Below are 26,877 nucleotides of genomic sequence, written 5' to 3'. Positions count from 1 at the left end.
CTTCTTTCTAATAGACTTGGGGAGAGATTTATTAAACTTTATGCGCCGATTTGGGGCAGAAAAAAATTACAAGTTTTAGCCTGATTTGCAAAAAGTTTTTTGTTCTTTCCAGACGTCCACCACTCTTATCAGGCTCCTTAAAACCCAACATTTACCCCCCAATCCACAGATCAGATGCTAAATGTGTGATCCCTGAGAGACCAGCAGCTGAGACCCCCATTGATCACAAGAAGGAAAGACTTAAATTTTTCCCTTGTCTTACAGTAGTCGTGAGCATGTGCGACCACGGTGGTCGCACATGCTCACTACGATATTAATCACACAGGGGGAGTTTAAGACCCCCCATTCTCATTATTCTCAGTAGGCTAATCACCAGCTTTTATATAACCATCACCAATTCTGATATATGTTGATTATGAGACAAGCCCTGTAAGACCAACGTAGGAAGCACCAGCTCCTATTCCAGGTCATAGTGTTTAAGATCTCTTCTTGCTGTCACTGAACAGAAACATTTTTACTTGCAAACCAGTGTATAACTGACATCTTGAAGCTTAGGATCTGCTACAGTTGTATCCAATGAGTTAAAATGTTGTTCCCGAAATATTGAGTTTTTCCCTAATCCATGGGATACTGGATAACTTCTTGATCTCTGGGTGTCCAACCACTGGAAGCCCCCCATAATCCCAAGGTCAGGGTCCAATCCCCTGATCTGCTTATCGGCAGATTGTCCAGACTGGGTACAGTTGAAGCAAACTCTCAGCTGTGAGAAGTATTAGCGCTTTATGGGGTGTCTCAGTGTCTGATGTTTTTATTTACTATTTACTGATTAAGTGGTAAACAAAGTGTATTAGAAAGTTGCAAAACTGTTCATGATATAACAATTTGGCTTCATCCACCTGCTTGGTTTCCATCATGCTTTATGGTGACGTTCCTCGGGGCTGTGAATCCTCCCAGACACGTTACGTCAGTACAAGGAAGAAGTCATCTCTGTAGCACATATGTCACATATCTCTACATGGGGACTTTCCCGAAATCTTCTGATACCTGGAGAGTGATCACACAAGGGCACTACATTTCTGTACATAGCAAAGGCTGCTGCTCCATTCACATGTCCGATTTTCGTGAACGTGTTCTATCCATATATATAAATTATTGTCTATAGACCCCCAAACATGGAGGTTTGTCCAAGCTTGGTCCAACTTGCTGACATAACGTATCCATGTACGGTCCGTTTCTAACGTGTACCTGTGAATTTGCTTCTGCAACATGATAGAGTATGTAAAAATGGCAATGTTGTTTCTCTTTTGCAGCTTTGGGTGTGACTGGAGAACAAATCTGATTTTCCAAATCATTAAAAACTTTTTATATAGTTCGATAGTGTTTTGTGAAAGGGAACCTTTTGGCACTTTTTTTTTTACATATGTAAGTAGTGTTATGTAGTGTAGGCAGTGGCACTTATCTCCCAATAAAAATTATACCTTTGTTGTAGAGATCCGATGAGCCAGTCATGAGAAATCTAGTGTAGAAGCCTTATGCAAATCAGGCTGGCAGTGCACTGGGGGCGTGTCTGTGCCTAGACTGCTTCTTCCCCCAGTGCACTCCCAGCCTGATTTACATACGGCTTCTACACTAGATTTCTCATGACTGGCTCATCCGATCTGTACCATAAAGGTGTCTTTTTTATTGGGAGATGAGTGCCTATACGGCCGTACCACTATTTCTATATGTTCACTTTCATTTTTTCCTCCTTGTCATCTACAAATGATGTTTCTAATCTCCATGTGTCATCCCATCCCTCATTGCCTCCCTCCCAGCTCTTCTGCCATCTCTGCTAATCTATTCCCATCTTCTCTGCTGTCTTTTCTTTATTATTCATCCAATTCTGGGGAAAAAAGGCCTTAACCCCTGCTGATACCTCTACACCAGAGCTTCCGCCCTGCGATCCTCCTCCTGTTAACCCCCGCTTTGCTAAACCTCCGGACCCAACCCCTTGCCTTACACTGACTGACCCCAAAAAGCAGGTATGATGTCGTGTTTGATTTTAAGTGGGTTGAGTTTTTGACTGTAAACAAGGGCAACTACAACTTGGAGAACTACAACTCCCAGCATGCATACAAGTTACCTGCTACTGTGGAAAAAAAAACACAAGTGCCCTATTTTGATCACAGTTCAAAACATCTTGTCTTATACTCCTGCCACATCCAGAGCTGCATTCACAGTTCTGCCAATTGCTGATAGAAATTGTTGTCAATTTATCAAAACTTGAAAATATAATGTGAGCATCTGCTATATTGTAACTGGAAGCCAAAAGAATTTAGCATTGCTTGTGATTGGAGTATAATACATTATTATTAATCAAATGACTCGTTATTTCTTGCAAATTAATCCTGATAGTTAAAAGTAAAGTGTCCCTTTAAGTTGTACCTACCCCTATGCATTCTAGACATGTTGCAAGTTATCCCCTGCCCCCAGCTATCATGAGAACAGGGTTCAGGAACCCCAAAAATATGCAGCGCAGAGCCCATATTGAACGTTTAAGAGGTGCACAATCAATTCATTGTCTATGGGTCTATTTCCGGCAGTCCCGTTGATTTCTGAAAATGTTCTCGTTCCTCACTGTTTTCAGGACCCTTGCTTGCTGTCACTGATTGGAAACATTTTTGTTTGTATGCAGAAGGTGAAATCGCCTCCTGATTGTGATTCTTACACATTTGTGTCTGTTATAATGTATCAATCCAGTGCTTTTACTTTCTACGATCCATTGTATCAAGCATACACATGTAACCAATGGATTTCTCCATGTGCTGTCATAAAGCAAAGCTCGAAAACAGCAAGGAAGTGAAATACAGAGTACAATAAATGATTAGGCTTTATATATGTATACAGAACTACTGCCTAAAAAAACAGTTTTAAAACAATACGTTTCTTTTTGTAAGCTTTAAATTACATTTTCTATCCTCCAGCAACTTTGACCAGTTGATTTTGGAAGGTTTTGGGATTAGATTTGCTGCATTCAGAATTTGGATGATTAGCTGCCCCATGTTCATTCACCCGACTCTTTCCCGACTGTCCCATCAATATGGACACTCAGCTGGCCGTTTATGTGTTTTCAATAGGGAGAGAGGAGAAAAACGTCGACAGACTCCTCTGGCAGCGACTTATCTCTCCTGAAAATAAAGGATCAGTTGTTGAAATCTCCATCTGCCCAATTCTTCTTTATACTGTTAGTGAAGAGTCGGTAAATCCCACACATATTAGATGGTTGGACTGGTCCCGCTAAAATTGGGGGATTTCCTACAGTGTGCTGAGGCCATAAGGGACTTACTCCTGGCTCAGTAGACATAAATTTGGAAATTAGAACATTTACATCTATAGAAATACGTGGCTGGGCAATATACTACGTCACTGGGCAATATACTACGTGGACATGCATATTCTAGAATACCCGATGCGTTAGAATCGGGCCACCATCTAGTAACTTCATAAAGAGAATTCTGTAAATATTTTATCTGTTGGCTAAGCCAGTACTATTGTACAGCTCTGCAGAGGAATACCAATGCAATAAAGGCATTATTTGAAGCAAAGTGTGATGCATGAGATCTGGTGTAGACCGAGGAACCCTTCTTTTCATTTGCAGTTTTTCCCAGTTTCAGACTGTAGCGAGATCCCAGCAGCTGGTCAGATACCTGACCCAGCCCGCCACAGCTATTGTAACCCAAGAGACTGCAAGGTCTTCCTCAACATCTGTAGCCAGAAAGACTGCAAGGCCTTCTTCCTCCGTGACTGTTCCCAAAGAGACAGCCTGGTCGTCTTCTGCTACAGTAAAAAAAGAGACTGCCAGCCTTTCCTCATCTACTGTAACCAGAGACAGAGCTATGCCTTCCTCAGCTACTGTAACCAGAGACAGAGCTATGCCTTCCTCATCTACTGTAACCAGAGACAGAGCTATGCCTTCCTCAGCTACTGTAACCAGAGACAGAGCTATGCCTTCCTCAGCTACTGTAACCAGAGACAGAGCTATGCCTTCCTCAGCTACTGTAACCAGAGACAGAGCTATGCCTTCCTCATCTACTGTAACCAGAGACAGAGCTATGCCTTCCTCAGCTACTGTAACCAGAGAGACACTATTTAGAGAAGAGACAGATGACCCTTCCAGTCCTGCAGAAAGAGAAGACTCTCTCGCCTCTTCCTGTCCTTCCGTTCTTGTTCTGTCTGGAATCTTAGAGCGTCTGCAGCTTATTGAAGAAAGGGCTCAGCAGGTGACCGGCCTCTGACAGTTATACAGCATGAATTTTCATATGGCATGCAATAATAATTTTATATATTATTTGCTATAATCCTTAATAACTATGTCATCCTCCAAGAACATACATACATGGAGGCAGTCCCGGGGGGGAAGGAGATCAAGCTCCCTCATTACTCATGGGTGGTGCACAGGCTAAGAAAGGAGGAGGAAACCTGCCTGAGGATCACACCACCAGCCTGAGTAATGATGGTACAAATCAGGAACGAGGGTCTCATATTTTTGTTTCTTGGTGGTGCCTCTTCTCTATGTACGCTCTTGTTCCCCTATATTCTCCACACCTAACAAAATCACCAAATTTTAAAAGAAATCTTCACCGAAAACATTCGCACAGATTCACTCATGTTGATGCACCCATATAAAGTGATAAATATAATATATGGAAGTGGGTCGCCAGGATGGATGCAGCATGTTGTAATACAGGACCGCTGGACGTTTCTTGTGGTTGTAAGTGCAACAAAGTAGCATGGTGGTGTGGCGTTCTGATAAAACTCTCAAAAAGGTTGTTGCAGAAACCATTCTGCCTGGCAGCAGTTACTTCATACCAGTCCTCCGTTTAGGATGCACTATTAATCAGATTTTTCGAAAAATAAATGTAAAGTATATTTTGCTTTGTCCTCGCTCTGCATGTGACACCTCGGAGGTCTGTCTGCACTCCAGCATTGCACAATTCTGCATCTCCGCACACTACAGCTGCACTTCCTCGCCACATCTTATCTCTCCTGTATTTCTATCTCGCTATTTTCACATTTTCTCTCTTTCTCTTCCTCTTGCAGAAAAGAGCTCAGGCTTTAGCAATAAGAGATTTTCATAAAAAGAATATTAGAGAGAAAGCAGTGCACTTGGCCTCAATGTTTGGATGTTCGGATATCCCTCAGGTGAATATTCCAGGAGTAGCATGCACATTATTATTATTATTATACTCACCCTTAGGTCTGACATTGACCCGGCTGCCAGGTGTCTAACTGATACTAACCGAGATCTTGCTGCGTGTAACAAAAGAAATGAGCTCTTCTAACCACTAGAAGTGGCGTAAAATTATGTCTGATTGTCAAATTATTCATTTTGCACCTATTTATAAACTTTGTTTAGAAACATTCTGTTTCTAAACAAAGTTTATAAATAGGTGCAAAATGAATAAAGGTGTAATAGATCCGCATTGAACCCCCTGACTGCTGCATGACATTGTGCTCACCTATATACAGTATATGCCCCATACATGGAGGCAGCCCCAGGGCGAAGGGGACCAAGCTCCCTCAGTACTCATGGGTGGTGCACAAGCCAAGTAAGGAGGAAGAAACTACATCTCTAGTAGCTATGGCAGTGTAGCTAGGAGCCCTCTCTGGCCATGGGCTTTAGGGCACTGTCCATGGGATTAGGTCATTGCTCAAGTGCCCAGCTTATAGGGAAATCCATAGGACACTAACTTACCTAAATCCCTGTTTCATTAGATTTATCTATCTATCTTTCTATCTATCCTTCTAGCTATCCTTCTATCTATCTATTATCTATCTATCTATATATCCATCCATCTATCTATTCTTTTATCTATCTATTATCTATTTATCTATCTATCCATCTATCTATTATCTATCTATCATCTATCCATCTATTATCTATCTATCATCTATCTATCCATCTATCTATCTATCATCTATCCATCTATTTATCTATCATCTATCTATCCATCTATCTATCTATCATCTATCCATCTATTATCTATCTATCATCTATCTATCCATCTATCTATCTATCATCTATCTATCCTATCTATCTATCCATCTATCTATTATCTATCTGTCATCTATCTATCCATCTATCTATTATCTATCATCTATGTATCTATCTATTATCTATCTATCATCTATCTATCCATCATTCTATCTATCCATCTATCATCTATCTATCCATCTATCTATCCTTCTATCCATCTATTATCTATCTATCAATCCATCTATTATCTATCATCTATCTATCCATCTATTATCTATCTATTATCTATCATCTATCTATCTATCATCTATCTATCCATCTATCATCTATCCTATCTATCTATCTATCCATCTATCTATTATCTATCTGTCATCTATCTATTTATCTATCTATCATCTATCAATTATCTAACTATCATCTATCTATCTATCTATCTATCTATCTATCTATCTATCTATCTATCTATTATCTATCATCTATCTATCCATCTATCTATCATTCTATCTATCTATCCATCAATCTATTATCTATCATCTATCTATCTATCTATCTATCTATCTATCTATCTATCTATCTATCTATCTATCTATTTATCATCTATCTATCCATCTATCTATTATCTATCATCTATCTATCCATACATATATCTATCCTTCTATCTATCTATCCCTCTATTATCTATCTATCATCAATCTATCATGAGTTAAACTATTATTCCCAAAATATAAAGTCATCCCCTATCTATAGGATAACTTCCTGATTCCTTGGAATCCTACCGCTGGGACCCCGCACAATCCCAAGGTCGGGGCCCGATTGATCATTGTATTTTCGCTTGTTTTTGGCATGAATGACTCTCAATTACATTTTGATTTGCAACAAATTGATGTAAGGATTTGCACCATTTTTAAAGTCGCCTTTTGATATTTAGTTTATTTTCTGATCTTTACAACAATGCGGCTTTTCCAGATGCTTTAGACTAATTAATCAAATGCGACGTAAAGTATTGTGTCGTCCTCTGCTCATAGTCTCCATCACAGACTGAATCTGTTGACTGATCAGAAGGTTTGTAATGTAAGCGGTCACATCCGTCTATTGGGTGTGTGATGTATGTGGTGTATACAGTATATACGGGTGCTGAGTTACATTGTACAGTACAGTAACATGCACGGAGGTCTCCAGCTTGTGTCTATTCACACATCACCTAATTTAGTTTTCAATAACCCTATAAGATTTATGTACTGGATTTATCTCACTGTTCCTATGAATGAAGCAGACGTGTTGCTCGGGAGCTGGGAAAGCTGGGTGACCGCTCCTTGGCTGCTATATTAGCCTTAGTATTGGTGTGTTTGATTTCACATTGTATTTGTACCGTGGTTTAATTCTAACATTTCACTTCCGCTCTGTACAGAATAAACTTGTTCCCCTCAGTCCGCCCCATCTTCCATCTAAACTTCCTTTATGTGAACCCCAAGTCTCTGACTCATCTGCTCCCTCGTCTCCATCCATCTCTGACTCCGCGCTCTGCGCTTTTCCATCTGACAAGGTACCGCAGTGTGTTGTTTGGTGTCTGTTCATTACTTACCTCGTGTGCGGTGATAGAGAAACACCTCATTTATCATAAACATTACAACAATGGGACTGACTACTTGTCACACTGGGTGAGGGAGAAGCAAGGTGCACAATAACACAAAAGTGGGGAGAGGGGGAAGCCCAAACACTAGGGAAGAGGGGAGTGGAGGCCCCTAGGCAGATCAAGCAACACCCTTTTTGCCCTAAACGTCCCTAAATAGGTTCTGCAGCTATCGCCGAGCAGGAACCTAATCCCTGCCTGACCCTAGCGATAGGCCCTGGCTAGGGAGGTGACGTGGAGGGCACTAGTCAGCCCCTGCTACAACTGAAGAGAGAGAGAGGGTGAACGAACAAGGGGATTCACTTAGCCTGAGAAGACCACTGAGATATCACACCAGCAATCCTCTAAGACTACTCCAAGGAAACACTAGCCGACTGCTAGTACTTCCAACCAGACAGAGGAAAATTGAGCTAACATCCGCACCCTGCTACAGAAACTGAATGTATTTAAACCTTCAGCAAAGGTGTGTTAATTAGCAGCACAAGGTAGAAGTAACTGCTGGGTCCTAGAGGAAGAAGGATATCACTCCAAAACAGAGATGCAAAAATCAAGAAGGTGCTTATAGAGCTAAACGCAATGACCTTCTATAGCTGGATCCAGTGAGTGCACAGGAGGAAGAGACCGCACACAGTGAGTGCACAGGAGAAACAGACTGCACACACTGAGTGCACAGGAGGAAGAGACTGCACACAGTGAGTGCACAGGAGGAAGAGACTGCACACAGTGAGTGCACAGGAGGAAGAGACTGCACACAGTGAGTGCACAGGAGGAAGAGACTGCACACAGTGAGTGCACAGGAGGAAGAGACTGCACACACTGCACAGGAGGAAGAGACTGCACACAGTGCACAGGAGGAAGAGACTGCACACAGTGAGTGCACAGGAAGAAAAGACTGCACACAGTGTGTAAAATGCTGCCGAGCGGTTGTGGCGACCGAGCTGCTGTCCGGTTACACTCTGGCACTTTACAGTCAAGGGGTGTCCCAGTCCCAGTGTGCTGTAGGGTGTGGGGTGCATCACACTCAATTGTAGGCCTCTGCTGTCTCCAGGCTATTGTCCTCAGGAGCCACCACATACAATGCATGGGACACCAGGCTCTTTGTAACAGTCAAACTTTTACTAAACAGTTCAAGTTCATCAGGTGGATACAGTGGGATAGGACACAGCAATTCAGACTTCCTTCCTTAATACAATCCCTTTTTGTTTCTTCTGCTCTGCCACACATTCATTCTGGATTACCCCCAAGCCCACTGGCTCCATCAGCATCATGGATTCCGTGGTTCACTCCGAAAGTGCACCCGGGACCAGCCACCTGCCCCATCTAACTCCATGTCCTCCGACCTCATGATGTCGGAAGACCAAGCCCGCTCCTTGGTACCTGGCCCGAGCCCTAGGCTACAGAGACTGTTGGCATGTTCATCCGGGATCTCAGGTTGGCCGCCTTCTGCCCTGAAAGTTTGGCCCATGCGGCCCCTAGCAGCCCACCCACCTGAAGATGAACTCTCCTCCACTCTTCATTGTCTGACACTGAACTCCCTCTAACCAGGAAGTGACCCCATTTTTATCTTCTCATCAGCACTAGTGCCCACCCACTGGGCTAGTCCTAACCTCAACCATTTCCTATCTTACAGACTAACTTAATTATCCTTATACTATATTCTATGCTGTCCTAAGCTTATCCTTACGCTATATTCACATTATGCATTAATACTTTATATACTGTACATCACCATAACACATTATATCACATTACATTAGACATACGTTACTTCACATATAAAACCGCACAACGGCAGTCACATAGTGTGTCTGTTGTCTTCATGGGGCAGGAACAGGGTAAGACAGTCCACATCATTACAATAGCCCACATACAATGACTGCACAGGGGGAAGATGCACACAGTGACTATACATGCAGAAGAGACTGCACACAGACACTGCATGAGAGGAAGAGACTGCACACAGACACTGCATGAGAGGAAGAGACTGCACACAGGCACTGCATGAGAGGAAGAGACTGCACACAGGCACTGCATGAGAGGAAGAGACTGCACACAGGCACTGCATGAGAGGAAGAGACTGCACACAGGCACTGCATGAGAGGAAGAGACTGCACACAGACACTGCATGAGAGGAAGAGACTGCACACAGACACTGCATGAGAGGAAGAGACTGCACACAGACACTGCATGAGAGGAAGAGACTGCACACAGGCACTGCATGAGAGGAAGAGACTGCACACAGACACTGCATGAGAGGAAGAGACTGCACACAGACACTGCATGAGAGGAAGAGACTGCACACAGACACTGCATGAGAGGAAGAGACTGCACACAGACACTGCATGAGAGGAAGAGACTGCACACAGGCACTGCATGAGAGGAAGAGACTGCACACAGGCACTGCATGAGAGGAAGAGACTGCACACAGACACTGCATGAGAGGAAGAGACTGCACACAGACACTGCATGAGAGGAAGAGACTGCACACAGACACTGCATGAGAGGAAGAGACTGCACACAGACACTGCATGAGAGGAAGAGACTGCACACAGGCACTGCATGAGAGGAAGAGACTGCACACAGACACTGCATGAGAGGAAGAGACTGCACACAGGCACTGCATGAGAGGAAGAGACTGCACACAGACACTGCATGAGAGGAAGAGACTGCACACAGACACTGCATGAGAGGAAGAGACTGCACACAGGCACTGCATGAGAGGAAGAGACTGCACACAGACACTGCATGAGAGGAAGAGACTGCACACAGACACTGCATGAGAGGAAGAGACTGCACACAGACACTGCATGACAGGAAGAGACTGCACACAGACACTGCATGAGAGGAAGAGACTGCACACAGGCACTGCATGAGAGGAAGAGACTGCACACAGACACTGCATGAGAGGAAGAGACTGCACACAGACACTGCATGAGAGGAAGAGACTGCACACAGGCACTGCATGAGAGGAAGAGACTGCACACAGACATTGCATGAGAGGAAGAGAGTGTACAGGAGGAATAGACTGCATATTATAACTGCACAGTGTGAAAACAATACACACAGTCACTACGTACATGTAGAAGAGAGTGCACACAGCAATTGTACAAGAGGAATAGACTACACACAGTGAGGGCATAGAAGGAAAAGAATATATGATGACTGCACAGGTGGAAGAGACTATAGATGAGAAAGAAGACTGCACACCGTGACTACTGAAGAAAGAGACTGCGCACAGTAACTGCACAGGGGGGAAAATATGAACACAGTGACTTTACATGCAGAAGAAACTACTCAAGAAGAAAAGACTGCACAAGAAGAGACTGCACACAGTGGTTGCACAAAAGGAATAGACTGCACATAGTCACTGTATTCAAAAAGAGACTGCACACTGACTGCAGAGGAAGAAAAGACTGCACACAGTGGCTGCAGAGGAAGAGAAGGCTGCACACAGTGGCTGCAGAGGAAGAGAAGGCTGCACACAGTGGCTGCAGAGGAAGAAAAGACTGCACACAGTGGCTGCAGAGGAGGAAGAGACTACACACACTTCATCATCCTTCTGTGATGATAAAGACATTTTCCAGACTGTAATTTAATCGTCATATAATGAACATTTTTGCAACCTTCTAAAAAAAAAGTTGAGAAATTTACACAAAATTATTACAGAAAGTTGCTGAATTTCTCATTATAAAGTTATGACACTTTATTAGTATAAGCCCTGATGAGCACTTTAATTACCCTTTTAGTCAATTTTAAGGATGTAATTGAATATAATGTGTTCTTCTGTTGCTTTTGCATTACACAGATCAATCCCCCATCCCCCATCCCCCGGCTCATCCCATGTTCCATCTAAATTTCCTTGTCATGATTCTCCATTCTCTGACCCCTCTCCATCATCTTCATCATATGCTTCTGATCTCTTTCCCCGTCTTTCTCAGCCTAAGGCCGGCCTCACACTGGGCGTAAGACAATACGCCACGTATTATACGTCCGTACTACGGCCGTAATACGGAGAAATGTTCCCAAAATATTGATCCGTAGTCAGGGTGTGTCAGCGTATTTTGCGCATGGCATCCTCCGTATGTAATCCGTATGGCATCCGTACTGCGAGATTTTCGCGCAGGCTTGCAAAACCGACATCTAATGGATTTATGTGCTCAAATGTTCGGGAAAACATATATACAGTATATATATATATATATATATATATGTATATGTCATTGAGACACATATATATATATTCTGTATTTAGATTTCATTCAGCGCGATATGTGTTAAAAGCCGGTAATTCAATTGCCGGCTTTTCATTTCTCCTGCACAAACCCGACAGGATATGAGACATGGTTTACATACAGTAAACCATCTCATATCCCCTTTTTTTTTGCATATTCCACACTACTAATGATAGTAGTGTGTATGTGCAAAATTTCAGCGCTGTAGCTGCTGAAATAAAGGGTTAAATGGCGGAAAAAATTGGCGTGGGCTCCCGCGCAATTTTCTCCGCCAGAGCGGTAAAGCCAGTGACTGAGGGCAGATATTAATAGCCAGGAGAGGGTCCATGGTTATTGGCCCCCCCGTGGCTACAAACATCTGCCCCCAGCCACCCCAGAAAAGGCACATCTGGAAGATGCGCCTATTCTGGCACTTGGCCACTCTCTTCCCACTCCCTGTAGCGGTGGGATATGGGGTAATGAAGGGTTAATGCCACCTTGCTATTGGAAGGTGACATTAAGCCAGATTAATAATGGAGAGGCGTCAATTATGACACCTATCCATTATTAATCCAATTGTTTGAAAGGGTTAAAAAAACACACACATGATTTAAAAGTATTTTAATGAAATAAACACAGCGGTTGTTGTAATAATTTATTGTTCTCTCAATCCATCAGGAACACCCTCGCTTGGAAAAATAATAAACGCACAAGATACATACCTTCTGGTGAACCGTCTCGTCCCACGAAGTAATCCATCTGAAGGGGTTAACTAATATTACAGGCAGGAGCCCTGCTAAATGCAGCTGTGCTCCGTGCCTGTAATCCCCGGCGAATGAATGAAATGTAGGTCATTGACCTACATTTCCTTCAGTCGCGGTGAGGCGCCCTCTGCTGGATGTTCTCATGAACTGCAGCCTGGGAACTTTTTCCCACGCTCCAGGTCATATGAGGACATCCAGCAGGGGGCGCATCACCGCGACTGAAGGAAATGTAGGTCAATGACCTACATTTCATTCATTCGCCGGGGATTACAGGCACGGAGCACAGCTGCATTTAGCAGGGCTCCTGCCTGTAATATTAGTTAACCCCTTCAGATGGATTACTTCGTGGGACGAGACGGTTCACCAGAAGGTATGTATCTTGTGCGTTTATTATTTTTCCAAGCGAGGGTGTTCCTGATGGATTGAGAGAACAATAAATTATTACAACAACCGCTGTGTTTATTTCATTAAAATACTTTTAAATCATGTGTGTGTGTTTTTTTAACCCTTTCCAACAATTGGATTAATAATGGATAGGTGACATAATTGACGCCTCTCCATTATTAATCTGGCTTAATGTCACCTTACAATAGCAAGGTGGCATTAACCCTTCATTACCCCATATCCCACCGCTACAGGGAGTGGGAAGAGAGTGGCCAAGTGCCAGAATAGGCGCATCTTCCAGATGTGCCTTTTCTGGGGTGGCTGGGGGCAGATGTTTGTAGCCACGGGGGGGCCAATAACCATGGACCCTCTCCTGGCTATTAATATCTGCCCTCAGTCACTGGCTTTACCGCTCTGGCGGAGAAAATTGTGCGGGAGCCCACGCCAATTTTTTCCGCCATTTAACCCTTTATTTCAGCAGCTACAGCGCTGAAATTTTGCACATACACACTACTAACATTAGTAGTGTGGAATATGCAAAAAAAAAGGGGATATGAGATGGTTTACTGTATGTAAACCATGTCTCATATCCTGTCGGGTTTGTGCAGGAGAAATGAAAAGCCGGCAATTGAATTACCGACTTTTCACTAACACTGCTGCGTATTTCTCGCAAGTCACACTGCTGGTCAGTGTGGAATCCGTATTTTTCTCGCCCCCATAGACTTTCATTGGCGATTTTTTTGCGCAATACGGTGACAAACGCAGCATGCTGAGATTTTGTACGGCCGTAGAAAGCCGTATAATACTGAACCATAATATACGGCTAATAGGAGCTGCCCCATTGAGAATAATTGTGCAGTTTATTTTGCGAGTTTTACGGACGTAGTTTATGCGCTCATACGTCCGTAAAACTCGCTAGTGTGAGGCCGGCCTAAAAAGGTATCGGAGCCTGGAGACCAATATCTGTGTCTGTTACTGACGTGAAATACATTATAAGGATTCATTCAGACATCAGTATTTTTTCGCAAAAACAACCATCTGAGTTTCATCAGAGTTTGGTCAGTGTCAGTTTTTACCATCAGTTTCATCAGTAATTTTCTTGTATGAAAAACAGTAAATGACAAAGCTTCTCCTCTATCCATTGCAGAGTTAATCGCAGACATCACATAAAGGCCAACTGTCTGCTGTCCGTGATCTTAACGGACTCCTGGGTCATTTTGATCCATTATTTAGATGAGAAAAGGCACTTCTCCGTGAGGTTTTTTCTTTTGCAGACGCTCAAGCCACACAAAAAAAAAAACACGGATATATGAACAGCTCCATAGATTATAATGAGATTGTATTCAATCTATAAAAAACAAGGATAGAACAGGGACATGGCCCCGACATCTGAATGAGGCCTTACTGCGTCTGTGATGTTAACTCTCATCCAGGAAATGTCCTTCGTTAAACTTTGTTACTTATTTATTATTGTCAGATCTTACAACACAGAGTAAGCAATGGCGAGCCCAGAATCAAACAAAGGTTATTTTTTCCTGATCCAGCACAGGTGATTCAAGATTGTGCAAGCACTATATAACCGTTTCTGCTGCATGATAATAGGGTTTAATCTAATATGTAGCACTAATTTATTGCTGTGTGTGGATGTGTGTTGTACATTAACAAACAAACTGTATGCTTCCTTGTTATGCTCATAATAAGCAAATGTACAAAAACATATGCACTACAATACTGCCTCCGATGTACAAGAATACAACTACTATAATACTGATCCTATGTACAAGAATACAACTACTATATTACTGCCTCCTATGTACAAGAATATAACTACTATAATACTGCCCCTATGTACAAGAATATAACTGCTATAATACTGTCCCCTATGTACAAGAATATAACTACTATAATACTGCACCTATGTACAAGAATATAACTACTATAATACTGCTCCCTATGTACAAGAATATAACTACTATAATACTGCCCCTATGTACAAGAATATAACTACTATAATACTGCCCCTATGTACAAGAATATAACTACTATAATATTGCTCCTATGTACAAGAATATAACTACTATAATACTGCTCCTATGTACAAGAATATTACTACTATAACACTGCCCTATATACAAGAATATAACTACTATAATACTGCTCCTATGTACAAGAATATAACTACTATAATACTGCTCCTATGTACAAGAATATAACTGCTATAATACTGCTCCTATGTACAAGAATAGAACTATAATACTGCACCTATGTACAAGAATATAACTACTATAATACTGTCCCCTATGTACAAGAATAGAACTACTGTAATACTGTCCCCTATGTACAAGAATGCAACTACTATAATACTGCTATATACAAAAATGTAACTACTGTAATACTGCTCCTATGTACAAGAATATAACTACTGTACTATAATACTGCACCTATGTACAAGAGTATAACTACTATAATACTGTTCCTATGTACAAGAATATAACTACCATACTATAATACTGCCCCTATGTTCAAAAGTATAACTACTATAATACTGCTCCTATGTACAAGAATTAAACTACTATAATACTGCCCCTATGTACAAGAGTATAACTACTATAATACTGCCGCTACGTACAAGAATATAACTACTATAATACTGCCCCTATGTGCAAGAATACAACTACTATAATACTGCTCCTATATACAAGAATACAACTACTATAATACTGCCTCCTATGTACAAGAATATAACTACTATAATACTGTCCCCTATGTACAAGAATATAACTACTATAATACTGTCCCTGTCATGTCGGACGCTGTTCACACTAGGGCGTCCGACAGACAGCGGTAATTCCTCATTCGTCCACTATATGCTTAGTAGCGCCGGCTAGATTGATCCAGATTGTCCGGGATTAATCTGGCCGGTACTCGGGTTGGAGGCTTAGTCACGCCCATTGCCTTTAAATAGTTTTGCTGGGCTTTGGGCGTCGCTGATTATAGCTTGTGTCTTGTGCCTGGTGATCTCGGTCTGGAGTGGTGGTCTAGGGAAGGAAATATCGTATCTGGTGGTGTATTATCCTTCATTATATTTCTCCTTCCTATATTTGTATTGTTTTGCCCTGTGCACATTATAGTGTTTTCCTGTGTGTCTGCGGCGTGGTGCGTTTTTAGTTTTCCCTGTCTGTGCTTTCTGTATGGGTTGGTGTGAGGTCTTATCACTGGGTGGCGGGTGGTGGTTTCAGCTTAGTACTGAAACAGGACTCAGGGTCAGGCCTGGCGGCCCAGACATGCACACCTTCAGTGTAAACTCTGGGAGAGGGACAGACAGGGTTTCCCTAGTTTGAGGGATATTGCAGGGGCCCGGGTAATCAGCTGTAGTCTACCCAGTACCCCCGTGACATTATAATCGGCCATATTTTTTGTATTCCATGGATCCCATGACTTCCATAACCCGCCAGTTGGAGGCGCTGTCCCTGCAGGCAGGGGTGGATTAAGGGTAGCCAGGGCCCCGGGCTGTTCAGACAATGTGGACCCCCCCTCCGGTCATGTGACGGGGGTCATGTGACGGGGGTCATGTTATACCCGAACCAGATTATTCCAGAAAAATGGCCGGGCCCTACTCTACTGTAACCTATTAAATATTTGTTAAAATCTGCAATACAATTTAGGTATATTTTGACCAATAATATCACATACAAGGAACAAATACCACCGCGCCATGACCAGACCACAAATTACAACCACAGTGATCGAATAATATCACATACAAGGAACAAATACCACCGCACCATGTCAAGACCACATATTACCACCGCTTGGTGACCAAATAGCACATTCAAGGGACAAATACCACAACACCATTTCCAGACCACATATTACCACCACATAGTGACTGAATACTACAATACTGATCAGTAATTAAAAAAAAACAAAAACACAATACTATCACCATAAGTGCCAGTATTCACAGGAGATCTGTACTTAGTATGCAGTGTCTGTGTAGAGGTAATACAGCGATCACTGATGACATTGTACACAGGACCTCTGTATATAGTATACAGTGTATAGTGTCAGTGTATAGGTAACACTGACTCACCAGTGACATCTCTAGGTGAAGTCCTTCATCTTTCATCCAGCACAGACCGCCATCATTTCTTCCAGCCAGAACTCGTTTCTGCAGGAAATAACACAGTTATCTCGAGCTCTGCTTGTAGAACACATTACTTAATTTTTCACAACTTCTACATTACACCACATGGAGATAAAAAGGGGATATAGTGTCACTCTGCACAGTAACAGGACCGCCCCCCCCCCCCCATTTAAAAAAGTATACTCAAAAAATAAAATAAATACATCACTGCAGTAATAATATCCCTTAATTAGCCCCTATGGTAATAATATTCCCCACCCTGGCCCCGTGTGTCTCATTCCTGGCTCCAGCCATATGTTCTCCCATCCTGCACTCATGAGTATCCATTCTACACCATATGATCTCTCCATCCTGCCCCATATGTATCCATCGTATCCATCCTGCCCCATGATCCAATCCTGCCCCATGTCTTTCATTCTGCCCCGTGTCTCCAATCATGCCCAGTGTCTACATTCTGCCCATGCCTCCAGTCCTGCCCCCAGTGTGTCCAGCAATCTGCCCCAGTGTGTCCAGCATATTACCCCCAGTGTGTCCAGCATATTACCCCCAGTGTGTCCAGCAATCTGCCCCAGTATGTCCAGCATATTGCCCCAATGTCCAGCAATCTGCCCCAGTGTGTCCAGCATTGCCCCCAGACAGTGTGTCCAGCAATCTGCCCCAGTGTGTCCAGTGTCATGATTCTCAATGGCGAGAGAACATAGCCCAGCATATATGAGAACTAGCTCTTGGAAGATGGAAACTATACTGACCATGAACTAAACCTGCCGCACAACTAGAAATGGCCGGGTAGCATGCCTACGTTTTTTTATCCCTAGATGCCCAGCGCCAGCCGGAGAACTACCTAATCCTAGCAGAGGAAAAGACAGTCCTGGCTCACCTCTAGAGAAATTTTCCCAAAAGGCAGACAGAGGCCCCCACATATATTGGCGGTGATTTAAGATGAAATGACAAACGTAGTATGAAAATAGGTTTAGCAAAATCGAGGTCCGCTTACTAGATAGCATGAAGACAGAAAGGGCACTTTCATGGTCAGCAGAAAACCCTATCAAAACACCATCCAGAAATCACTTTAAGACTCTAGCATTAACTCATAACACCAGAGTGGCAATTTCCGCTCACAAGAGCTTTCCAGACACAGTAACGAAACAGCAGCTGTGAACAGGAACAAAATGCAAAAACACACAAGGACAAAAGTCCAACTTAGCTGGGAGTTGTCTAGTAGCAGGAACAAGCACAGAAAGGCTACTGATTACATTGATGACCGGCATAAAACTGACAGAGGAGCAAGGTTATATAGCGACTCCCACATCCTGATAGGAGCAGGTGAACAGAGGGGATGATGCACACAAGTTAAATTCCACAAGTGGCCACAGGGGGAGCCCAGAATCCAATTTCACAACAGTACCCCCCCCTCAAGGAGGGGGCACCGAACCCTCACCAGAACCACCAGGGCGATCAGGATGAGCCCTATGAAAGGCACGGACAAGATCGGAGGCATGAACATCAGAGGCAGTGACCCAAGAATTATCCTCCTGACCGTATCCCTTCCATTTGACCAGATACTGGAGTTTCCGTCTGGAAACACGAGAGTCCAAGATCTTTTCCACAACGTACTCCAACTCACCCTCAACCAACACCGGAGCAGGAGGCTCAACGGAAGGCACAGCTGGTACCTCATACCTGCGCAACAATGACCGATGAAAAACATTATGAATCGAAAAGGATGCAGGGAGGTCCAAACGGAAGGACACAGGGTTAAGAATCTCCAATATCTTGTACGGGCCGATGAACCGAGGCTTAAACTTAGGAGAAGAAACCCTCATAGGGACAAAACGAGAAGACAACCACACCAAGTCCCCAACACAAAGCCGAGGACCAACACGACGACGGCGGTTGGCAAAAAGCTGAGTCTTCTCCTCGGACAACTTCAAATTGTCCACCACCTGCCCCCAAATCTGATGCAACCTCTCCACCACAGCATCCACTCCAGGACAATCCGAAGATTCCACTTGACCGGAGGAAAATCGAGGATGAAACCCCGAATTACAGAAAAACGGGGACACCAAGGTGGCAGAGCTGGCCCGATTATTGAGGGCGAACTCCGCCAAAGGCAAAAAAGCAACCCAATCATCCTGATCCGCAGACACAAAACACCTCAAATATGTCTCCAAGGTCTGATTAGTCCGCTCGGTCTGGCCATTAGTCTGAGGATGGAAAGCAGACGAAAAAGACAAATCTATGCCCATCCTAGCACAGAATGCCCGCCAAAATCTAGACACGAATTGGGTCCCTCTGTCAGAAACGATATTCTCCGGAATACCATGCAAACGAACAACATTTTGAAAAAACAGAGGAACCAACTCGGAAGAAGAAGGCAACTTAGGCAAGGGAACCAGATGGACCATCTTAGAGAAACGGTCACACACCACCCAGATGACAGACATCTTCTGAGAAACAGGCAGATCCGAAATAAAATCCATCGAGATGTGCGTCCAAGGCCTCTTCGGGATAGGCAAGGGTAACAACAATCCACTAGCCCGAGAACAACAAGGCTTGGCCCGAGCACAAACGTCACAAGACTGCACAAAGCCTCGCACATCTCGTGACAGGGAAGGCCACCAGAAGGACCTTGCCACCAAATCCCTGGTACCAAAGATTCCAGGATGACCTGCCAACGCAGAAGAATGAACCTCAGAGATGACTCTACTGGTCCAATCATCAGGAACAAACAGTCTACCAGGTGGGCAACGATCAGGTCTATCCGCCTGAAACTCCTGCAAGGCCCGCCGCAGGTCTGGAGAAACGGCAGACAATATCACTCCATCTTTAAGGATACCTGTGGGCTCAGAATTACCAGGGGAGTCAGGCTCAAAACTCCTAGAAAGGGCATCCGCCTTAACATTCTTAGAACCCGGTAGGTAAGACACCACAAAATTAAACCGAGAGAAAAACAACGACCAGCGCGCTTGTCTAGGATTCAGGCGCCTGGCAGACTCAAGGTAAATTAAATTTTTGTGGTCAGTCAATACCACCACCTGATGTCTGGCCCCCTCAAGCCAGTGACGCCACTCCTCAAAAGCCCACTTCATGGCCAAAAGCTCCCGATTCCCAATATCATAATTCCGCTCGGCAGGCGAAAATTTACGGGAAAAAAAAGCACAAGGTCTCATCACGGAGCAGTCGGAACTTCTCTGCGACAACACCGCCCCAGCTCCGATTTCAGAAGCGTCGACCTCAACCTGAAAAGGAAGAGCAACATCAGGCTGACGCAACACTGGGGCGGAAGAAAAGCGGCGCTTGAGCTCCCGAAAGGCCTCCACAGCATCAGGGGACCAATCAGCAACATCAGCACCCTTCTTAGTCAAATCAGTCAATGGTTTTACAACATCAGAAAAACCAGCAATAAATCGACGATAAAAGTTAGCAAAGCCCAAAAATTTCTGAAGACTCTTAAGAGAAGAGGGTTGCGTCCAATCACCAATAGCCTGAACCTTGACAGGATCCATCTCGATGGAAGAGGGGGAAAAAATGTATCCCAAGAAGGAAATCTTCTGAACCCCAAAAACACACTTAGAACCCTTCACACACAAGGAATTAGACCGCAAAACCTGAAAAACCCTCCTGACCTGCTGGACATGAGAGTCCCAGTCATCCGAAAAAATCAGAATATCATCCAGATACACAATCATAAATTTATCCAAATAATCGCGGAAAATGTCATGCATAAAGGACTGGAAGACTGAAGGGGCATTTGAAAGACCAAAAGGCATCACCAAATACTCAAAATGGCCCTCGGGCGTATTAAATGCGGTTTTCCACTCATCCCCCTGCTTGATTCGCACCAAATTATACGCCCCACGGAGATCAATCTTAGAGAACCACTTGGCCCCCTTTATACGAGCAAACAAATCAGTAAGCAGTGGTAACGGATATTGATATTTAACAGTGATTTTATTCAAAAGTCGATAATCAATACACGGCCTCAAAGAGCCGTCTTTCTTAGACACAAAGAAAAAACCGGCTCCTAAGGGAGATGACGAAGGACGAATATGTCCCTTTTCCAAGGACTCCTTTATATATTCTCGCATAGCAGCGTGTTCAGGCACAGACAGATTAAATAAACGACCCTTAGGGTATTTACTACCCGGGATCAAGTCTATGGCACAATCGCACTCCCGGTGCGGAGGTAGTGAACCAACCTTGGGTTCTTCAAAAACGTCACGAAAGTCAGACAAGAATTCAGGAATCTCAGAGGGAATAGATGATGAAATGGAAACCAAAGGTACGTCCCCATGAGTTCCTTTACATCCCCAGCTTAACACAGACATAGCTCTCCAGTCGAGGACTGGGTTATGAGATTGCAGCCATGGCAATCCCAGCACCAAAACATCATGTAGATTATACAGCACCAGAAAGCGAATAACCTCCTGGTGATCCGGATTAACACGCATAGTCACTTGTGTCCAGTATTGTGGTTTATTACTAGCCAATGGGGTGGAGTCAATCCCTTTCAGAGGTATCGGAGCCTCCAATGGCTCCAAATCATACCCACAGCGTTTGGCAAAGGACCAATCCATAAGACTCAAAGCAGCGCCAGAGTCGACATAGGCGTCCGCGGTAATAGATGACAAAGAACAAATCAGGGTCACAGATAGAATAAACTTAGACTGTAAAGTGCTAATTGAAACAGACTTGTCAGGCTTCTTAGTACGCTTAAAGCATGCTGATATAACATGAGTTGAATCACCACAATAGAAGCACAACCCATTTTTTCGTCTAAAATTCTGCCGCTCGCTTCTGGACAGAATTCTATCACATTGCATATTTTCTGGCGTTTTCTCAGTAGACACCGCCAAATGGTGCACAGGTTTGCGCTCCCGCAGACGCCTATCGATCTGAATAGCCATCGTCATGGACTCATTCAGACTCGCAGGCACAGGGAACCCCACCATAACATCCTTAATGGCATCAGAGAGACCTTCTGTTGTGAATTTGGATTCTGGGCTCCCCCGGTGGCTACTGGTGGAATTGAACTTGTGACATCATCTTCCCTGTTCACCTGTTCTGATTAGATCTGGGTGTCGCTATATAACCTGGCTTCTCTGTTAGATGCTTGCCGGTCAACAATGTTATCAGAAGCCTCTCTGTGCTTGTTCCTGCTCCCAGACATCTACTAGATAAGTTGGACATTCGTCCATGTTTTGTTTTTGTATTTTGGTTCCAGTTCACAGCTGCAGTTTCGTTACTGTGTCTGGAAAGCTCTTGTTGATCAGGAATTGCCACTCTGGTATTATGAGTTAATGCCAGAGTCCTAAAGTAATTTCTGGATGTGTTTTGTTAGGGTTTTCTACTGACCATGAAAGTATGCTTTCTGTCTTCTGCTATCTAGAAAGCGGACCTCAAATTTGCTAAAACTATTTTCCTGCTGCGTTTGTTGTTTCATCTCATATCACCGCCAATATATGTGGGGGGCTTCTGTCTCCTTTTGGGCATTTCTCTAGAGGTGAGTCAGGTCTTATATTTCCCTCTGCTAGCATTATTTAGTTCTCCGGCCGGCGCTGGGCATATAGGGATAAAAAGTAGGACATGCTACCTGGCTACTTCTAGATGATGCGGTAGGTTTAGTTCATGGTCAGTACAGTTACATCTTCCAAGAGCTTGTTCCTATAGAGGCTTATGCTAGTTCTCTGGCCATGGAGATCATGACAGTTTGACCGGCCCACTAAAGGGTTAAAATCCTTGGCTGAGAAAGGAGAGAAATAAGAAGTCTGCTGAGAGTTTTTTTTTTTTTTTTTCCTCTGTGCTCTTAATTGGATCACTTGCCAGTCTGTCTATGCTGCAGTCTTTCTTTTTTTTCTCTCTCCTTATAATCTTTGAATGGCTTTGTGTTCACCTGTTAATAATGGATCTTCAGAGTGTAACTGCAGGTTTGAATAATCTCACCACGAAAGTACAAAATTTGCAAGATTTTATTATTCATGCTCCGGTATCTGAGCCGAGAATTCCTTTGCCGGAATTCTTCTCAGGGAATAGATCTAGCTTTCAGAATTTTAGAAATAATTGTAAGCTATTTTTGTCCCTGAAATCTCGTTCTGCTGGAGACTCTGCACAGCAGGTTGGGATTGTGATTTCCTTGCTCCGCGGCGACCCTCAAGACTGGGCTTTTGCATTGGCACCAGGGGATCCTGCGTTGCGCAATGTGGATGCGTTTTTTTTGGCCTTGGGCTTGCTGTATGAGGAACCTCATTTGGAACTTCAGGCAGAAAAAACTTTGATGTCCCTATCGCAGGGGCAAGATGAAGCTGAAATTTACTGCCAAAGATTCCGTAAATGGTCTGTGCTTACTCAGTGGAATGAGTGTGCCTTGGCGGCTACTTTCAGAGAGGGTCTCTCTGATGCCATTAAGGATGTTATGGTGGGGTTCCCTGTGCCTGCGGGTCTGAATGAGTCCATGACAATGGCCATTCAGATCGATAGGCGTCTGCGGGAGCGTAAACCTGTGCACCATCTGGCGGTGTCCACTGAGAAGACGCCAGAAAGCATGCAGTGTGATAGAATTCTGTCCAGAAGCGAGCGGCAGAATTTTAGACGGAAAAATGGGTTGTGTTTCTATTGTGGGGATTCTACTCATGTTATATCAGCGTGCTCTAAGCGTACTAAAAAGCTTGATAAATCCGTTTCCATTGGCACTTTACAGTCTAAATTTATTTTGTCTGTGACCCTGATTTGCTCTTTGTCATCTATTACTACTGACGCCTATATCGACTCTGGCGCCGCTTTGAGTCTTATGGATTGGTCCTTTGCCAATCGTTGTGGGTATGATTTAGAGCCTTTGGAAACTCTTATTCCTCTGAAGGGGATTGACTCCACCCCATTGGCTAATAATAAACCACAATACTGGACACAAGTAACTATGCGTATTAATCCGGATCACCAGGAGACTATTCGTTTTCTGGTGCTGTATAATCTACATGATGATTTGGTGCTAGGATTGCCATGGCTGCAGTCTCACAACCTAGTCCTTGACTGGAGAGCTATGTCTGTGTTGAGCTGGGGATGTAAGGGGACTCATGGGGACGTACCTTTGGTGTCCATTTCATCATCTATTCCCTCTGAAATCCCGGAGTTCCTGTCTGATTATCGTGACGTCTTTGAAGAACCCAAGCTGGGTTCACTACCTCCGCACCGTGAGTGCGATTGTGCTATAGATTTAATTCCGGGTAGTAAATACCCAAAGGGTCGTTTATTTAATCTGTCTGTGCCTGAACATACTGCTATGCGAGAATATATAAAGGAGTCCTTGGAAAAGGGACATATTCGTCCATCGTCATCTCCCTTAGGAGCCGGCTTTTTCTTTGTGTCAAAAAAAGACGGCTCTTTGAGACCATGTATTGATTATCGGCTTTTGAATAAAATCACGGTTAAATATCAATACCCATTGCCGTTGCTGACTGATTTGTTTGCTCGCATAAAGGGGGCCAAGTGGTTCTCTAAGATTGATCTCCGTGGGGCGTATAATTTGGTGCGGATCAGGCAGGGGGATGAGTGGAAAACCGCATTTAATACGCCCGAGGGCCACTTTGAGTATTTGGTGATGCCTTTCATAGGGCCCATCCTGATCGCCCTGGTGGTTCTGGTGAGGGTTCGGTGCCCCCTCCTTGAGGGGGGGGTACTGTTGTGAATTTGGATTCTGGGCTCCCCCGGTGGCTACTGGTGGAATTGAACTTGTGACATCATCTTCCCTGTTCACCTGTTCTGATTAGATCTGGGTGTCGCTATATAACCTGGCTTCTCTGTTAGATGCTTGCCGGTCAACAATGTTATCAGAAGCCTCTCTGTGCTTGTTCCTGCTCCCAGACATCTACTAGATAAGTTGGACATTCGTCCATGTTTTGTTTTTGTATTTTGGTTCCAGTTCACAGCTGCAGTTTCGTTACTGTGTCTGGAAAGCTCTTGTTGATCAGGAATTGCCACTCTGGTATTATGAGTTAATGCCAGAGTCCTAAAGTAATTTCTGGATGTGTTTTGTTAGGGTTTTCTACTGACCATGAAAGTATGCTTTCTGTCTTCTGCTATCTAGAAAGCGGACCTCAAATTTGCTAAAACTATTTTCCTGCTGCGTTTGTTGTTTCATCTCATATCACCGCCAATATATGTGGGGGGCTTCTGTCTCCTTTTGGGCATTTCTCTAGAGGTGAGTCAGGTCTTATATTTCCCTCTGCTAGCATTATTTAGTTCTCCGGCCGGCGCTGGGCATATAGGGATAAAAAGTAGGACATGCTACCTGGCTACTTCTAGATGATGCGGTAGGTTTAGTTCATGGTCAGTACAGTTACATCTTCCAAGAGCTTGTTCCTATAGAGGCTTATGCTAGTTCTCTGGCCATGGAGATCATGACAACCTTCTCTGAAAATCGCCGCCAGGGCGCACTCATTCCACTGAGTAAGCACAGACCATTTGCGGAATTTTTGGCAGTATATTTCAGCTTCATCTTGCCCCTGAGACAAGGACATCAAGGCCTTTTCCGCCTGAAGCTCTAAATGAGGTTCCTCATAAAGCAACCCCAAGGCCAGAAAAAACGCATCCACATTGAGCAACGCAGGATCCCCTGGTGCCAATGCAAAAGCCCAGTCTTGAGGGTCGCCCCGGAGCAAGGAAATTACAATCCTGACCTGCTGTGCAGGGTCTCCGGCAGAGCGAGACTTCAGGGACAAAAACAATTTGCAATTATTTTTAAAATTTTGAAAGTGAGATCTATTCCCCGAGAAGAATTCAGGCAAAGGAATTCTAGGCTCAGACATAGGTGCATGAACAACAAAATCTTGCAAATTTTGTACCTTTGTGGCGAGATTATTCAAACCTGTAGCTACACTCTGAAGATCCATTTGAAACAGGTGAACACAGAGCCATTCAAGGATTAGAAGGAGAGGAAGAGAGGAAGGCTGCAGTATAGGCAGACTAGCAAGTGATTCAATTAAGAGCACACTCAGAACTAGAGGGAAAAAAAAAAAAAATTGTAGCAGACTTCTTTTTTCTCTCCTTTCTCAGCCAGTAATTTAACCCTTTTTTGGGCCGGTCAAACTGTCCTGATTCTCAATGGCGAGAGAACATAGCCCAGCATATATGAGAACTAGCTCTTGGAAGATGGAAACTATACTGACCATGAACTAAACCTGCCGCACAACTAGAAATGGCCGGGTAGCATGCCTACGTTTTTTTATCCCTAGATGCCCAGCGCCAGCCGGAGAACTACCTAATCCTAGCAGAGGAAAAGACAGTCCTGGCTCACCTCTAGAGAAATTTTCCCAAAAGGCAGACAGAGGCCCCCACATATATTGGCGGTGATTTAAGATGAAATTACAAACGTAGTATGAAAATAGGTTTAGCAAAATCGAGGTCCGCTTACTAGATAGCATGAAGACAGAAAGGGCACTTTCATGGTCAGCAGAAAACCCTATCAAAACACCATCCAGAAATCACTTTAAGACTCTAGCATTAACTCATAACACCAGAGTGGCAATTTCCGCTCACAAGAGCTTTCCAGACACAGTAACGAAACAGCAGCTGTGAACAGGAACAAAATGCAAAAACACACAAGGACAAAAGTCCAACTTAGCTGGGAGTTGTCTAGTAGCAGGAACAAGCACAGAAAGGCTACTGATTACATTGATGACCGGCATAAAACTGACAGAGGAGCAAGGTTATATAGCGACTCCCACATCCTG

General features: G+C 43.8%; 1 protein-coding gene across 7 annotated transcripts in view; it reads left to right on the top strand.

Annotated features, from left to right (window-relative positions):
* The window catches only part of MICAL2 (microtubule associated monooxygenase, calponin and LIM domain containing 2), a 278,680-nt gene that overhangs the window by 118,955 nt on the left and 132,848 nt on the right, over positions 1-26,877 (top strand). For 3 of the 7 annotated variants that reach the window (XM_077287247.1, XM_077287248.1, XM_077287251.1), the window contains exons 17-21: positions 1,896-2,021; positions 3,648-4,259; positions 5,080-5,181; positions 7,425-7,559; positions 14,483-14,554. The exons of 2 other annotated variants lie outside the window; for them this stretch is intronic. In XM_077287247.1, the coding sequence (XP_077143362.1) occupies positions 1,896-2,021; positions 3,648-4,259; positions 5,080-5,181; positions 7,425-7,559; positions 14,483-14,554 (1,047 nt within the window). Of the gene's footprint in view, positions 1-1,895; positions 2,022-3,647; positions 4,260-5,079; positions 5,182-7,424; positions 7,560-11,451; positions 11,590-14,482; positions 14,555-26,877 lie in introns of those variants that run through there. 2 more of the 7 variants (XM_077287253.1, XM_077287249.1) reach the window with 2 other exon arrangements.

This window comes from Ranitomeya variabilis, chromosome 2 (genome assembly GCF_051348905.1).
Source record: "Ranitomeya variabilis isolate aRanVar5 chromosome 2, aRanVar5.hap1, whole genome shotgun sequence".
Taxonomy (NCBI): Eukaryota; Metazoa; Chordata; class Amphibia; order Anura; family Dendrobatidae; genus Ranitomeya; species Ranitomeya variabilis.
This window is presented reverse-complemented; position numbering and strand designations above follow the sequence as displayed.